Consider the following 16,902-nt stretch of genomic DNA (forward strand, 5'->3'; position numbering starts at 1 on the left):
AATCTTATCTAGAAAACCATGTGATAGGTTTGCCTTAGGGGAAGTGGGAAACAACTTGAAGACACAACAACAACAACAACAACAACAGTGCTAGTGAAAGTTCCTGACTAGTTATGCTTCCATCAATAAGATTCCTTTGATTTTGCTATTACTAATAATCTTACGCTTCCAACACTACAACAAAAAACTACTGATATATCACCAATATTTACTAAATCATTAGTGCAAACCTGTATGTGTTTACTCAAAAGTAATTTTCATTGTATCTAATAGAGTTACCACTCTAGTAAAATATGATCATGATTTCAACACAAGGGGATATTGATACCATTTTTAATATACTTGGATAAGTCTTGCTTCTTGCAGTAACTATATATTCTAAATATTTGCTGAAGGATAGTTCTTACTCAGCTAATTCCGGTTATGTACAACAATTTCTGCACACAGGAAAGAGATAGAAACAAGTTTGAATGTTTTATTCCTGCAGTGGTACAGAATTTATGCATGGTTCTTTTTGCAGTGATTGAAAAAATATTGTGTTTATTGTTACATGATATAACTGGATAGGGGTAGTTTTTGCTGTTTTCCATGCTTAGTTAAACCTGTTTTACAGATGGACACATGAACAGACTTTGATTCAGTACAAAGTCAAAGGCTTATTACAGTTTTACTGCAGCTCTGACACTGATTAAATGAATGAATGGGCTGGTGTGATGGATATATAACACTTCTCCACGTTACTTAGTGAACGAAACTCATTCCTAATAATACCCATGTGACTAAGCTTTATTATTTTTTAGTAAATTGTATTGAGGTTGATGGTGATGAAGAATTATTTAATCAACTTTGATTCTAGAGTCAGTAAAATGTAAACATGGCTGTTATTCTGACTAGTCATTTCTGGTTGCATATTTGAAAGCCAAAGCACATGTTAAAATGCTTATTGATGATGCTGTTAAATGTTCTTTGGAAGAAGCATAACTGTTGTATACTCCTGCATCCATTAGTATGAAAAGTAGATGCTCTTTTGACATAAATGCAAATATAATATTTTATGTTTGAAGTTAAAATAAGCAGAAAAGCATCTGACTCTAGACTCATCAATATCTCAAATTGCTTTCCTCTGAGGCTGATTTGTTTGTTTGTGTCCATTTAACTCTCATAATAAATAATAATAATAATAAATTTTATGGGCTCATGGGCTAGGATGGTAAAAAAGAAGCACATTGTTGACCCTAATAAAAATTCCAGTATATTATTGAGTATAAAAAAGTTCCATATCAAAATGAGTATTTGTGCATGCAGAATCAAGTGTGTTCTACCATCCTAAAGGCAAAGGAACAGTTTGTTTGTCCCAACCAGTTTTGGCCAAAAACTTTAAAAAACACATTTTTACATAGCAAGAGGCTGAAATTAACTGTGCAAGTAACAGTGCTTAGAAGTGACAATGCGGTAGAACACCTACATTACAGATCTAATTCTGTCTGGGGCTTTTAACAAAATGTGATGTTAGGAAGATACAATGCCCCTAACGCAGGAAGATTAACTGCATTAATTTAGTTTATTTATTTCTGATTCAGACCGATCAGAATGTATATAATACATAAGGTGTTTTGTTGGTAAAGATGAAGGAGCAAATTTAATTCAGCTTATTACATTATCATCATCATCATCATCATCATCATCATCATCATCATCATCATCATCATCATCTGCAGATGAAAAAGAACAAAAATATGGGTTGCTATTACAGAGAGCTTTCCTGCTAAGGGTATTCACTTATATTCCTTGCTTGATTAGACTATTCTGGAACAAATATTAGGGATTATTTTTTTTTAATGTTGGTAGCAATGTAGGGATGGAAGAAGTTAAGATTCACTTGAATCCTCCTCATCTCTTAATAACCATCTTAATAAAAGTGTATTTTACAACTCTGCTTCTCTGTCCAGATGCCTTTGATCTATAAGATACTTCCTGCCTGATACACTCTTTAGACATTTCTCCCACTTGGTAATAGATTTGATTCTTTCACCAGCTTTATTTCTTGCCTTAGCCCTTGGTCCCTGCTTTGCCACTTTCTACAAGTGTATGGCCTCAGCTTTCTTTGACAACTTCCAGAATTCTCTGAAGATGTTGTGGACAATGTTATGTAGGCTCTGGAGTTTCAGGCTCCAATCTTCTCTCAGTCATTAAATCACATTTATTTTCAGAAAACCAATGTCTCTCAAGCACATACTAGACATGATAGCCCATTATACAGAAAGTGAGGAATCAAACTTTAAAAATTAAAAGGACATTGAGACGTTGACAGCTCTCAAACACATTTCTCTGAACAGCTAAGCTTAAAAGCAAGAAGTGTGTTTCAGTCATATAAAATCTCTTGGAGAGAGGTAGTTGTTTACCATGATACTGTTGACAAGAGTTCAGTTCCCTTGCTTTTAAAGTCGGACCCAAAAATGATCCTATTCCTATTTGATTGGGGTGCTTCTATCTTTTAAAAAAACAAAACAGGACTGCTATCTAGTTTAGTCCTCAGCTTCCATGCTCCACTTTTATCATTATGATTTGCATAATGTACATAAATAAGTATGTAATAAAATTATCATTACCTACAGTTTATTATATACACACACATTATAATGTGGCCATACACACATTAAAAACCAGACATTCCCTGCTTACAGACTTAGAATTTAAGAGATCACACAAAAGGGGAAAGGGACAGGGAATTCTTACAATAAGCATGGGCCACCACATTCATGGAGAGATCCACTGCCAGATGGTGAGTCAGCCAGGATGGCATGACAAACAGGAGACTCCATTTTGCTTCTTCAGTGTCCTGTCTTCTTCCTAGAAGGATGAACATCAATTTCATGTGCCCTGGGCCAATTTGCAGGCTGGTTGACAGTGGAAGAGGCAGAACCTCCCCAAGGTAGGGTTTCAGTTAGGTCCATCTGGGGAGTATTTAAGCACTTCCCCAACACTCTTACTCCCTTCAGCAGGATGGAGAAAATTCAGGGAGAAAGCTAAATAAATGAAGCTTAAGAATGAAATGATGACTGATGTATCCTTCAGGGTTTTTGTAAGGACTGTCAAGGGAAGCATGTGAAATGTTTTGAATATGCTAAAGTGTTACATATCCGTTTCATCCTCTGTGACTATAGTTTTTCCTGTTGCATCAATGGCCCGTTCCTCACGGGCAAAAAGTACGTACCGTGCACGTACTAGGGTTAGAAAGGGGCGTCCTTTCTGGACGCCCCTAACCCTAGTACACGCTCAGCACGTACAAAATGGCGGCACCCGTTCTACATGGGCACCGCTATCTTGACATCGCAGATGCCTAGCGTCTGCACGTCACACAGTGGAAGTGACATCACGAGTGCGCCATTGGCCACTTGCGGCGCCATTTCCCCAGCACAAAAAGAAGCTGCATTTTGCAGCTTCTTTTTCATTGCGTCTGGGAATCGTGCGGTTTGTCTGCTGTGGTTCCCGGATGCAGCAGCCAGCACCGCCGATAGAGCGCCATTTTTGGGCGCTCTGTAAAGTGCCAATGTTTTCCTGAATATAAACTGCCTGTGGATATTTGGCCATAAAATCATGCTATAGCATTTATATATCATGTGCCAAGAGGTAAACTAGAGCCTTTGTTGGTCAGGGAAAATGAAGAGGAACAAGCACAGAATATGTCAAGAGGAGGAAAAAACTCAGGGAGAGACAGGGCAAAGGAAAGTAAAAGAATAATAATCTCTCCACCTTTTGTTAACTCACAATACAGATAAGGCATATTCTAATAACAACCAATGAATGAAATGTATGCAGTATTTTTAAAAAAATCCAAATGATTATGTAATATATTTGCATAATGGATAAGTAATCAGTAAGAACTATACATAATATGAAGCCCACAGTACAACAAAAAGAGAAAGTTAAAAACCTGGATGAGTTGTAGTGTCAACAGATTGCAGTGTCAACATTGGAAATATACCCTGAGAAGAATGGAATCATTATTGAAGCATATGAATTCTATATGTGACAGTTATGCCAGAATGCTCTCAGGCAAATATTAATCTACCCTTTGAAGGAGTGTCTTTTTTCAGTGACATTGCATTTGATGCTTAACTATATCTGCAGGTTCAGCATCTTCAAAGTGGTAATGGAATGGAACAAAAGATATTTATGAAGCTAACTGAAATGCATACTTGGAAGCTTACTTAGCAGTACATCCTTGTTTCAGACCAATTGCTTTGATTCAGCCTGATCATGTATCATACACATAGCTCCATTGTAGGATGTGGAGAAACCCTAGACTTTGCCACATGTTCATTAAGAGGAGAGATTAATATTTATTTCACAGCTGATTGAAAGGGTTACATTTTCCTCATTTGTGTTACAGAGGAGAAATGTAAAAAACTGTAGTAAAATATTGCGAGCTTGTAGATGTAGAAAGGAATTTATTCTTATTCCTGCTCCTTCCTCTGCACAGCAATTATTAAGATAACATAAGTAGCAATATTTCATATTGATAAACCTATCTATGGAGAATATTCAGAATTGAACAGTACAAACTAAGGTTGTACGCAGATTTAGTAACTTATTTAACTTACCTTAGAGCAATTTCCAGGCTTAGGGTAAGGTCTGCTTGACTTTGGACTGTTCTAGAGAAGACCTGCTAAGCCAAGAATGGAAGACAAAGCCTTACTTTGGGTTGTTGCTGTTATTTGGAAGATTTTTATGTAGTAATGAGGTAATCAACATAATAGTTATAGCTTTTCTTTATAGCAAATTTGGAAAGAATTTTCAAGCATAACAGTACTGTATGAGTAGGTGAAACCACCAAAGGGGGATGACACCAAAGGGGGGTTACCCCTTTGGGGGAGCCGTTTTGGGGGGGGGGATCAAGGAAAAGGGCCAGTTCATTTGGCTGGTTGGGGAAGGTATATTTTAATATATTTTAATATAATTAATTTAACCATATTTTGATTGATTTAACTGTATTTAGTTAAGGTAAGGAGATAAATTTTTAGTTCTGTATTGTTTATGTAATTGTTTATGCATTTTTGTAAACCGCCTTGATCTGTTGGAAAGGTGGTATATAAATAAAATTTATTATTATTATTATTATTATTATTAAAATTCATATAAGTGAAAGGAGGTCATGCTTGCCATCTTTAAAGTTAGTCAGGGTGATCTCATCACGTGTGTCTCTCTTTTCTAAAAATGTCACTTGTGGGCAAAACTAGCTTTGCCATTCTCTTGTTTTATCCTTGTTAGAAGTGAAATGTAACTAAAATGTGAAATGTTATATGAGTGCAGTCCTTTGGCACACTACAACCCTCTATGTGTGCATGAGAGAGCTTATCATAATCACATGCAACATGTACAAAAAAAGTGGATGCCAAATCAGACTGATTATGTATAACAATACAGTATTAATCACAGACAGACCCTCATTTAACACTGAATCAAAATAAAATGCAACTAGTGATAGAACTAGAGAGATGAAAAGTGACCAATAACTAACACTTATTATAGACATGAACAACAGGAAGAGTAAACAAAAATGAAGATGAAAAGATTGTATTTGTAGTTAAAATGAGCACCAACCACCTTTGTTGGAATGGAAAAGAACCCAACTCTATTAGTTATAGCTGAATAGACTTGGCCCACAAGAAGGGGATGCTTTGGATGTTTCATTTGATATTCTTTTTGTGACTGCTGTGATCTTCTCTAAAAATTTGGTTCACCTAAATGGCAGTGTTATGATTTGTAAATTAATAAATAGTATAAAAATAAATAATGAGAAGGACAAGGGACGCAAGGAGGCTGAGATGTTGAGAATAATGGTAGAATCGTAGAGTTGAAAGGGTCCACAATGGTCACCTAATCCAATCCCCTGCCATGCGGGAATATGCAACTGTGTACAGCACTCCTGAAAGATGCCCATCTGATTTCAGTTTAAAGACCTCCAAAGATGCCAAGCCAATCTATTCCATTGTCAAACAGCTTTTACAATAAAAAGGTTTTCCTAACTTTTTAGGTGGAATCTCTTTTCTTGTAATTTGAATTGTTTGGTTTGTATTATAGTATGTGAAGCACCTAAAATACCTGGCATCAACTTCTACATAATGCCACCTAATATATTTGAAGATAGCTGTCATGTCACCTTTCAGTCTTCTTTTTCATGATAATGAGTTCCACAGTAAAGTGACCAGAATCCTGTAGCTGATTTTTCAGATGGCTACTTCAAATCTGTTTATTGATCTAAATTTGAAATTATTGTTGATCAAATTTCAGATCATTACAATAATACTCACCTTGGTTGCACTTGGTCACATAAAACCACATCTGTGAATTTTCTCTTCTATTTTCCATCTCTCTTCATCTCTTCCCTCCTCCTTTCTAACCCTTACTCAGGAGAATGAGTACATCTGCCCTTTAATTTGATGATTATAAATTGTAATTATAATTAGGTAGCAAGAGAATGAAATAATAAATAAAAGAAATGGTGTCTTTGAGTATCTCTTCATGTAAGAATAGCTTCATGATGGTTTGGTCTGATATCTGATCTACTTCCACAGGGCTAGCTCTTTTTATTCCCATTCTTCCCATTCCATCTTCACAGAGAGCACTCCTTATGTCATACAAGATGATTTGGGCCAAAAGGTTTTCACTCTTTTCCCTTCTGATCCTCCTCCTCAGCATTATGTCATCTTTGTTTGTACTTCAGTGAATGAAAAGTGCAAATTCCCACTCTCTCCCTCTTGATCCTTCCATCATGTGTTTGCTAGTGCAGAGATCTCATACACTCCCTGGCTTGATCATCTCCATTCATTTGCATGCCCGCTTGTGCAGAGATCTCCCACAATCCCTCTCCTCTGATTGATCATTCGCTCTCTTGCTCATATGGAGACCTGCAATGTATGAATGGGAGGATTGGGAGAAGGGCGTGCATGAGATCTCCACATGAGTGAGTGAGTGAATGATCAGGGGGATGGGAGGAAGAGGAATATGTGTGTTTCATTTATTGAAGTGAAAACAAAGATGAAACAATGCTGATATGGTGTGGGGAGTATTGTGTGTGTGTGTGTGTGTGTGGCGAATGAAAATAGTAAAAACAATTGCAACAGTCAGGTGTAGAGGAGGAAGAGGGAGGAGTGGCCCAGTTTAACCTCTCATCTCTGATCTCATGGCTAAACATTTTGATATACAAAAGATACATAAAATATTTTTTTAATTTCATTTCTCCACTGTGTGTGTGTGTGTGTGCGTGTGCGTGTGTGCATTTAAAATCCCCTCACTCAATGGGCTAGCAAAGGGGATTGAATGGGGAGGCATCCAGTCAGAGTGGATCCAATAGACTGACAGGCAAACAATAAGGTCAAATGATAAGTTGAGACATGCTGGGAAAGGGAAAAACAGAAATGTGTGACCAATGCCACCTATTCTAAACAAGTTGTTGGTGGGAGAGAAAATAAAAACACAACTGAAAAACTGGATAACCTCACTGCATATCTAAGCATACCACTTGTGCATGTTTGCAAGAAACAGCAACTTTTACAAAGAGGCACTGGCAGAATCTGTCATATTAAACAAATTATGACATTCAGTTCCACCAACGTTGTGTATTATTGTTAATTATTATTTTATTTACTCATATCCCACCTTTCTCCCAATATAAGGACTCAAGGGGGCACACAGCATTTTAAAACAATACAGTTTAAGAAGATACAAAAGCATTAAAATGTATAAATATAATTTTTTTTAAAAAAAATTAAACAATTTTAAAAGTTAAAACAATTATTCATTAAAATGTAAAATGTATTAAAAATTCTAAACAAACCTTGTATGTGGCTGAGAGCGAGGAACCCATCCAAATACAAATTGTGGTATGATGGAAACACCACCACAGACCTTTGCTCAAGAAGAACTACTAATCAGCAATCGCCCCCAGAAGTGTGACATCTAGTTGCCAAGCATTTTAATTCTGAGAGGATACAACTTTTCCAACATGGCTGAATTTGCATTAAAGAATCCCTGTGATCCAGCCATGCTTGAGAAGAGAGAAACTTTCTTGAGCTACGGATTTGACAGCTTGACACTGTATATGGCCTTGAGTTAGAGGGCCATTAATTGTAGCATTGTCTTCCAAACTCCATAACTAGATAGTGGGAATTCTATTACTGTCCCTGGATGGTGTTAATCATTCTCATGCCGGTAGACATCAGTCAGGAAGGTGGAAGTCGAAATGTCTGATACTTTTTATAATTACTGTACTTGTTTTCAATCATTTTATTAATTTTATTTCAGTTTTCTATCTTCTAAAGCATTCCTTTAGGATCCAACTTCAGTTTGAAAACACTACTATTCAGTTGCTTTCTTCAACTATTTTACACATATATGCCCATGTATGTATATTTATGTGAGTCAGAGTGGTGTAGTAGCTTGAGTGTCAGACTAGGATTTTGGTGACCAATGTTTGAATCCCTGCTCAGCCATGGAAACTCATTGGGGGAGCTTGGGACCTTGGATCTCAATCTCAGAGAAAGGCCATGGGAAAGCTGCTCTGAACAAATCTTGCCAAGAAAACCTATGATAGGTTTGGTTTAGGGTTGCCACAAGTCAGCAATGACTTGAAGGCACACAATAACAAAGGTATATTTGTGGGTGCATATATTTTTTACTTGCAGAAAATAATGAATTTGGAAACTGTTGAATAAATTGATTTCTGATGTGGTTACCTTGCAGCTTTATAGTAACTCTAATTATCAGGTTGAGGTAGTATGTTTCTCATTAAAGTATAGAACCTCTTTGATCTGAACTAATTAAAGGCACTTAGGAGTACACTACACTGTACTTAATAATTTAGCTTAATAACTACAATATGTGAAAAGTAGACAGCAAACACACATCCTCTATTTTTCCCTCATCTTCTTGTCTTAGTTCACATAACAGGAGGTCTCTGTCAGTGCTAAGAACATAGAAAGAAATTCTCTACCTATTTACTGTGGATAGTTGCATCTAATTCTGCATTATTTATCCTGGTCTTGTTATGTAAATAACTGAAATGAAATTTCTTTTGCCTATTGCTGTCAGATTAATGTGAAATCCAAAAGTTAGATCCCTTTTGATCTTGAAGCTAAGCAGGGTAAAGTCTGTATAGTACTTGGATGGGAGACCACCAATGAATAGCAGGTGCTGTAGGCTATATTTCAGAAGAAGGAACTACAGAAAACTATCTCTGTGTATTCCGTGCCTAAGAAAACCCTTTAAAATTCATGGAAACACCATAGATCATCAGGCGACTTGAAGGCACATATACACTGGGAAAGTAATAATAATAAATAATAAAGTTTTTATTTGTATACCGCCCTTCCTTCAGATCAGGGCGGTTTACAGCAATTTAAAATACAATACAATGTAAAATAACAATAAAACCATAACACAATTACAAAAACATAAAAACAAAAGGCCCCAGGGTTAGCCAGTCCCATTGCCAGTGCGGCGGAGGAGGCTTATAGGACCTTATTCAGGGAATGCGGTCCGGAACAGAAAGGTCTTTAGGTCTCATCTGAATTGGGCCAGGGAGGTAGCTGAGCGGAGCTCCATGGGCAGCATATTCCAAAGGGCCGGGGCGGCGATGGAGAATGTCCTCCTGGTGGTGGAGGCCAATCTCGCCCCGGGAACCCTAAGTAATTGCTGCCCAGATGTTCTGAGGGTGCGGGGCGGAATGTATGGGGAGAGGCGGTCCTTCAGGTATCCTGGGCCCAAGCCATTTAGGGCTTTATAGGTCATCACCAACACATTATATTGCACCCGGAAGCGAATGTAGTTGTTAATAGTAGTTTTCGAAGAGGATCTCCTATGAAAATGTCATAGGTAAGGCATTTTTAGGAGATGACCTTATCTCATCTGTATTAATATCTTGGTTATCTTACTCTTAAATGAGATGAAATATACACCAGCAGGTGCTAAAGACAATACTTAACCCTACTCCATTGCAGCCCCCTATACAACTCCAAAGCTCTCTGTTCCAGAGAGTAGGAGAACTACCTGGAGGTTTGTTTGTTTGTTGGTTGTTTTGACAGCACATAGATCTGTAAACATGAAAGAGTTGCAGTACTTTGGTAGTCTCCTACCAGTATGATTTTGACTTCATACACATTCGTAGAAAAACTTACCTGCTGCCTAGGAATTCTTCCTTGTTTGACTTCCAAAGATTCGGTAAAGTGCATTGGAATGTGGAAGGAATAGAAATTAAACACAGAATTCTGTGATACAGCTACAGATTAAGAAAACAGGGAGAGCGACAATGAACAAGCAACAGTAGTCTGTGATATAATGAAATTTAAGAATAGTCTGTCTTAATCCCTCTTGAAACTGAGTTGTCCTTCATATTCATCCATCCATCCATCCATATATATATATATATATATATATATATATATATATATATATGAAGTATACTAGAAGTTTATAAAGATATGTCTGCAGGAGATGTAAAGTAATATTAACCTCTAATTGACAAATTCCCTGCCTATTTCCTAATTTTTTATAAAAAGATCAATCATTTTAAAGTATTTGATTCTTCCACCACCATCCCCACAACATCTGAAATTCTAATGTGAATTTATTCTTTGTGTTACTTGGTTGGATTTAGTGTGTAATGTAATGATTGTAAATAACTGGACATATTGCCTCTACAGCAAATTTTCTTAAATTTACTAGACTGAACGTTTTTAAATGACCATACTGCTATGTGATGATTTTTATACTTGTCTTGTGAAGACTGTTTGGATACAGATTTGTTACAAAAGTACTTAAAATGCTGCATATAAATTAAACGTTAAAAAGGTAGATACAGATAAAATAAGCAGCTCAGTTATAATCTTTGGTTATGCAGCTCCTGCCTCAAGGACAGTCCATCCATTTCATATCATATGTCCTCCTTTTGAAAGATGAGCACTAGGTTCAAGTAACATTTCAGCAAGGCAGGAAATTGCATAATTTATAGACCTTTTAAAAAATGAAAAACAGACAAAACTGCTTTTTATAAATTAAATCTCTCTCTCTCTCTTTCCCCCCACCTTTTCCCTCTCTGCAGATTGGCGCATTGAAGGATTACTACCACTTCTACCATAGTAAAACAATTAAAAGGTCAGTTCTCTCAAGTAGAGGTACTCACAGCTTCATTTCAATGGAACCAAAGGTAAGATTATACAGCAAGTCAATCATATAAGATGCAAGCGACTGCATTTTTAATTTGAAACTTTATGCCAGGAGATGTTTACCTGGATGGCATCTAAGATTACAAGAGCTGATGTATCATCTGTTCATCAGCCTTCTGCTTTGAATTAGGCTGGGATGAAACAATATTGTATTATTAATGGGCAGGCTGTCCTAAGAATATCATGTGCATCGTAGTTTATGGGAATAGCACATGTATCTGGTGATCAGTGTGTCAGCCCTGACTAATTTAAACAGGCCTAGACTAATACAACAGCCTTTTAAAAAAGAAAAACAGCAGTGACCCCCTTCTTAGAATGAAGAAATGTATCTTGTGACAGTAAGCAGTACTGCTATACAGTCTCAAGTAAATGCACTTTCACAGCACCTGTGCTTGCTAGGTTACAGACTTTGATTAAATATATCAGGTGTATCTGTTTGCAACCTGTGCTGACGAAAATGCTACAGTCTTCAACCTACTTGTTTAATTCAGAATATTATGACCTGGGTGGAACTCCTACAAATGTAAATAGTATAAATGGTTTTAGTGATACTATGTGTTGGGCATGTGTAATGAATAAATCTGGTTGCCTTTTTTCACTTTCTTTTAATTCTGACAAGAGGTGTCATTATTAGCGTGACAACAGGCAGAAATTTAATATCTCCAAGTAGGCAGAAAAGCCGTGACTCTTACATTTTTCCCTGTCCTGCAACAGCACATTGCTATGCATGGAAAAAAGTGACATTGTATATAAATTATGCTTTTTGAGTCTGATACAATTGCTGATTTTACATTACCACTTTTATTTAAGAAATGCCCTTTTTGTAAGGTAAGTGTTGACTTATGAAGGCAGTCTCTCATCAGTTCCATTGGTATTTTCTGATTGAGACTAAGAATTGGATTTAAGTTGTTGCTGTTGCTGCTGCTGCTGCTGCTCTTGTTAGATTACTCCAAATTTCAGAGAGTGCACAGTGTACCCCCAACTTTTCACAGTGTTGTTCACAGATCATTCGATGCCAGTTTTAAAAGCCTATAAGAAGCAATATGCCTCTGAGCATGAGTGAAAATATACTGCTGCTCTCATATCCAAATATCTGAAAGCCCAAATATCCCTGTATGAGCGTGCTCAAGTCTTACAACCTTCAGGAAAGAGCTTTCTTTCCTTTCCACCAGCCTCATGCTTCTCTTGTGAGGACACAGAACAGAGCCTTTTTTTTTGGTGGCTGTTCTTGGGCTATGAAACTCACTCTCAAGAGAGGTTCAGTCGGCCCCCTCTCTGCTCTCTTTTAATTGTTTGTCAGTTGAACAGGTTTGCATCATTTAACTGTTTGGAATAGAAGGATGTGCAATAGATTGCTGATTTTTAAAAATGCATAATATGTGTTTTATGTGTTTTTAAATGGTTTAAATTAACGTTTTGGTTTAATTTAATGGTTCTTTGGACAACTGCTTGGACAGTGTATGAACAGATAGTGGATATGATAGTCTGATTCAATTTGACTGCTCTTATGCTTAGAACCTGAAAGCAGGACGTGAGAGAGCAAAGGCCTGTCTAGTTCATTCTGCTCACAAAATGGCCAAACAATTGGCATGGGATGCTTGCTAGGACAACATAAGCACAACTGCACCTATGCTTCCCATGACTGGCATAATGCCTTTCATACAATAGATGACATATGACCATCCTGACTAGTAGTCATGAATGGCTCCTTCCTCCATAAATTTATCCAATATTTTCTAAAAACCTTCAGGTTTAACATCCATCACTTTATCAGGTGGCAGGAATTCCAGAGTTTAGTTATGTGCCATGTGTTTCCTTTTATTTGTCCTGAAACTCCTGTCATTCAACTTCGGTAGATGACCCCAGATTCTGTAATAATGAGAGTGGGAGAAAACATCCTTCTACCTATTTTCTCCACATGATACATAATTTTATAGACCACTTTTATGTTTCCCTTATCTGCTTTTTTTTGTAAGCTAAACCTTCTAAGCTTTGTTTTAGGGTAGTTTTCCCACTCATTTTGGTTACCCTTTTCTGTACCTTTTCCAGCTGTAGAATACCACTTGGAATTCAGTGACCAGAACTGTACACAGATATGAGCAGATGTTTTTGCTCCATGAATTTGTGCAAGGGCATGCAGATATGAGCCTTCTTCCTTTTCAATGCATTTGGCTAAGTGTAGCAAGTAGAATGGTTTACTAATGGAGTATTGGCCATGAAAGTTGCCTATATCCTATGTCAAGAAGAATAAATGAAATCACTCTAGAAGAGAAACATTGTACAGTATTCTGAAATTGCATTGCATTTCCCTCATTATATATTATGATTGCTCTCACTCTGAATAGCTGATAGGGAGGGCTTGAACCACAGTGCAGAAAGTATGACCACAGCCAATTTAGCATGAGAACAATGCTTCCTGTATTACATCATCCCCATTCTCTAAAAATGACTAGAATAAATGATAGGATGCTCTTAATTGCAGAACTGTGTGAATGCAGAATGCAACTCAATGGATAGAGCTCACTTTTTCCCAATATTTTCTGCTATCTGTAGATGCTAAAAAAGGTTCATCCTTCAGTTTTTAAATTGCATATTAATTTGTTTAAGTGACATTTAGAAAATTCAGACTTGCCCCCTGCCCCAGCTACTAGGTCCTTCATAAAGTTTCATTATACTGACAATTTCATTATTCTGGGCAAGAAACAGATTTCTCAACAACTTTAGGAGAATTCCCTCACTAACTAATGTGATAGATTAAAAATAAAACTAAAAAATAGATTGTGAAATACATTAAGTAAGATTACGTTCATTTGTTCCTTTTTGCTTAAACTCCTCATTAGACTTGTTTCAAAGATGGACAATCACTTTGTTTTTATTTAGACACTTGGGTGCAGCTGGTTGTGGAAAAAGTAATGATATCTTGCTGTCCATCTTATCCTGTTATCAGATCATCTTAGAAATCTAAGCTCCAGAAAATAGTCAGGTATCATGTTCTCACAAGTTGCAATGTTGATAGTAGTTGTCTTGAGGGCAGATTACGGTTTTTACATATTTTTTAGGCTGAAGGAAAGCTCATCATTGTGCCAGTAAATTTTGACAGAGGCAATACAGATCTGATGAAATCAAAGCATTTAACAACATGACAGACTTTTTCGGACTGTGATACATTAGGTTCTACTGTGTATCACTGAGTGCATATGCATATCAATACAAGCTATTGTTTCTGTTAACCTTGGTTCCTTGCTTCAGCTATGACTTTCATAGCAATCAAAGAAACAGTGACTTGTCGTCACCATTTCTGGTTTTCCCCCAAAGTTATTTTCCCCTGGCCCTTCTATTAGTTTCTGTTTTATAGTGATGTCACAACAAGCCATGGTTCAAATATGCCAGAATTCATGAGGTCATAATGTTGTTGTTGTTGTTAAATTACATGAGCTCCTGGGTTCATATTGTGATTTGTAGCTTGTTAACAAACTAGGGCTTGTAGCAGAAAAAATGTGTTTATTAGAAAGAGTCATATGTCAACAAATGGCTTGTTGTGATGTGTGAACGAAGCTGCAACAACGCTATAAGAAAGTATTTACATAGTATTTTCGTTGAGTGTTCACATCTGTTAACATTTATAATCTCAACAGTACAAGCTTATAAAGTACGTCTGTGTTATCAGTATTGCCTCTCACAGTGCAGCAAAAGTTCATGTTTAAGTGTGACAACCAGCCAGAAATGTTAAAATTTGCAGGTATTCAGAAATGTGAGGTGTAAGTTTTCATAATTTTTGTCTTCATAGGCAAAAATGAATAATATTACTGCATATCTCCCCACTACAAGAAAGTTCTCCCAAAACAGTATGGTTTTTGAGAACTATTCACAATTCAAGATTTATTATGTGAAAAACCAGTTGGGGCCATGTTCAGAAAATTGTTTTGTTTGTTTGTTTGTTTGTTTGTTTCAGGTCCGGAAAATATTTACTGTACCAAAATGTTATTTTCTGTGCAGAAAATGTTTTGTGCATGGGAAACTTATCTTCTGTATAGGATGTTTGTTTCTGCACACACAAAAATCAGTGTGTGTGTGTGTGTGTGTGCAGAATAAATTCTGTACTGTGAAAATTCTTATCTATCTTAGATTCTCTTCATCAGGGTTCCTTACACTCAGCCATAGGTGCCACTTCAATAGAGATGGAAAAAAATATTTTAAAACAATTGTATAATAGACTGTTAACTTCTGAACCAGATGATGTAATCCTAAAAGGTCATGCAGGTGAGATTGATTTTTAGTAGAGCCTGTGGTCTGTTTGTATGTTCTGTTGTCTGGATCTCCTCTCCCAGTCAGAAGAAATGCATTTATTTATTTATCTATTTATTTGATTTTCATTTGTCCTCCTTATGTGGAACTCAAGATGGCCTTTCTTTTCAAACGTAAATAGAATGTATTGCTCACCTTTCCTGTCTACTAATCACTTTTCAAAAAGCTTCTGTGAGTTTCTGTGAGTCCTCACTTGGTCTTTAGAAGACTTTTTGTTAAAACTGAGGCTGCATACTTGAAGCTACAGTAAAAGAAAATTCAGTTGTGATGGTAAATGATCTTAAGAAGTAATGGGCAGGGTGGGGATCAGAAAAGTGCAAAAGTGCAGAGCAAAACAAGTTATGGCTGGATAAAGTGCTACTGCCTGTTTTCATCAGCCTGATGACAAGAATCAGATCTCCTGTGAGAAATAAACAATCAAACAAAAGTCTAGTTCCCATCGGCCAAAATAATAGATTTTGGGGGAAATACTAATTTTTATAGAACGACAGTTGTGGTATAGTGCTTTGAGTAGTAGGACAACAGGACACCAGGGTTCAAATCCCTGCTCTGCCATGGAAGTCACATTCTCTCAGTTTCAGAGAAAGGCAAGGGCAAACCCGCTCTGAACAGATTCTGCCAAGAAAACTTCATGATAGGTTTGCCTTAGGATCATCATAAGTCAGAAATGACTTGAAGGCACACAACAACAACAACAATTTTTTTAACATATTTTATTATTTATTGCCAACTGCTCAGAGATCTTTGCTGCTGAGTGGTCCACATATTCAGAGTAAACTCCCAAAAACACAGAATAAGATTGCTGGTTCTAGTGAGACCATAAAAGATCAACTGAGGCCCAGTACTGACCACCAGGACACTATGTCCTGGTGGCTTTAGTATGGTTCGGGACCGCACACCAACCACATGGTCCCGAGCCTTACTATATGCAGGCGGCAGCATTACAGCACCGCCCCACCCAAACAGGGGGCATGTGCATGACATGTGGGCATCGCAGCACCCACACGTCATGCAAAGGAAGAGATGTCTCTTCCTTACGATGTCCCAAAAAAGGAGCTGCTCTCTGTGGCTCCTTTTTTGGTTTTCAGCATTGCCAGGCGGTTTCGTTGCTACGGCAATGCTGCAGACCAAAAATGGGCACTTACAGACCGCCCTGAAAGGGGTGGTCTGTACCGCCCCAAAGTGTGTTTCTCAGTCTCATGGATAAGCTGGAAAATGATAGCTATGTGGCCACTAGCTTTTGGAAGTAGTCCTCCAAACAATTTAAAAAATGAACACTTTGATGAGGTAGAAACCAACTTTGTTTCCAGCAGTGGAGGATATATGTAGGGGTGTGTGCCTATAGAGCCAAACAACAATGATACTTTAGACA

At 37.1% G+C, this 16,902-nt stretch overlaps 1 protein-coding gene across 1 annotated transcript in view; it reads left to right on the top strand.

Annotated features, from left to right (window-relative positions):
• The window catches only part of LOC149286005 (proprotein convertase subtilisin/kexin type 5-like), a 352,398-nt gene that overhangs the window by 18,285 nt on the left and 317,211 nt on the right, over positions 1-16,902 (top strand). The window contains exon 2 of the mRNA XM_089494526.1: positions 11,102-11,206. Coding sequence (XP_089350652.1) covers positions 11,102-11,206 — 105 coding nt within the window. The remainder of the gene's footprint in view (positions 1-11,101; positions 11,207-16,902) is intronic.

The sequence above is a fragment of the Sceloporus occidentalis genome, unplaced genomic scaffold (genome assembly GCF_023333645.1).
Source record: "Sceloporus occidentalis isolate IW3139 unplaced genomic scaffold, rSceOcc1.0.p SCAF_73, whole genome shotgun sequence".
NCBI classification, from domain to species: domain Eukaryota; kingdom Metazoa; phylum Chordata; class Lepidosauria; order Squamata; family Phrynosomatidae; genus Sceloporus; species Sceloporus occidentalis.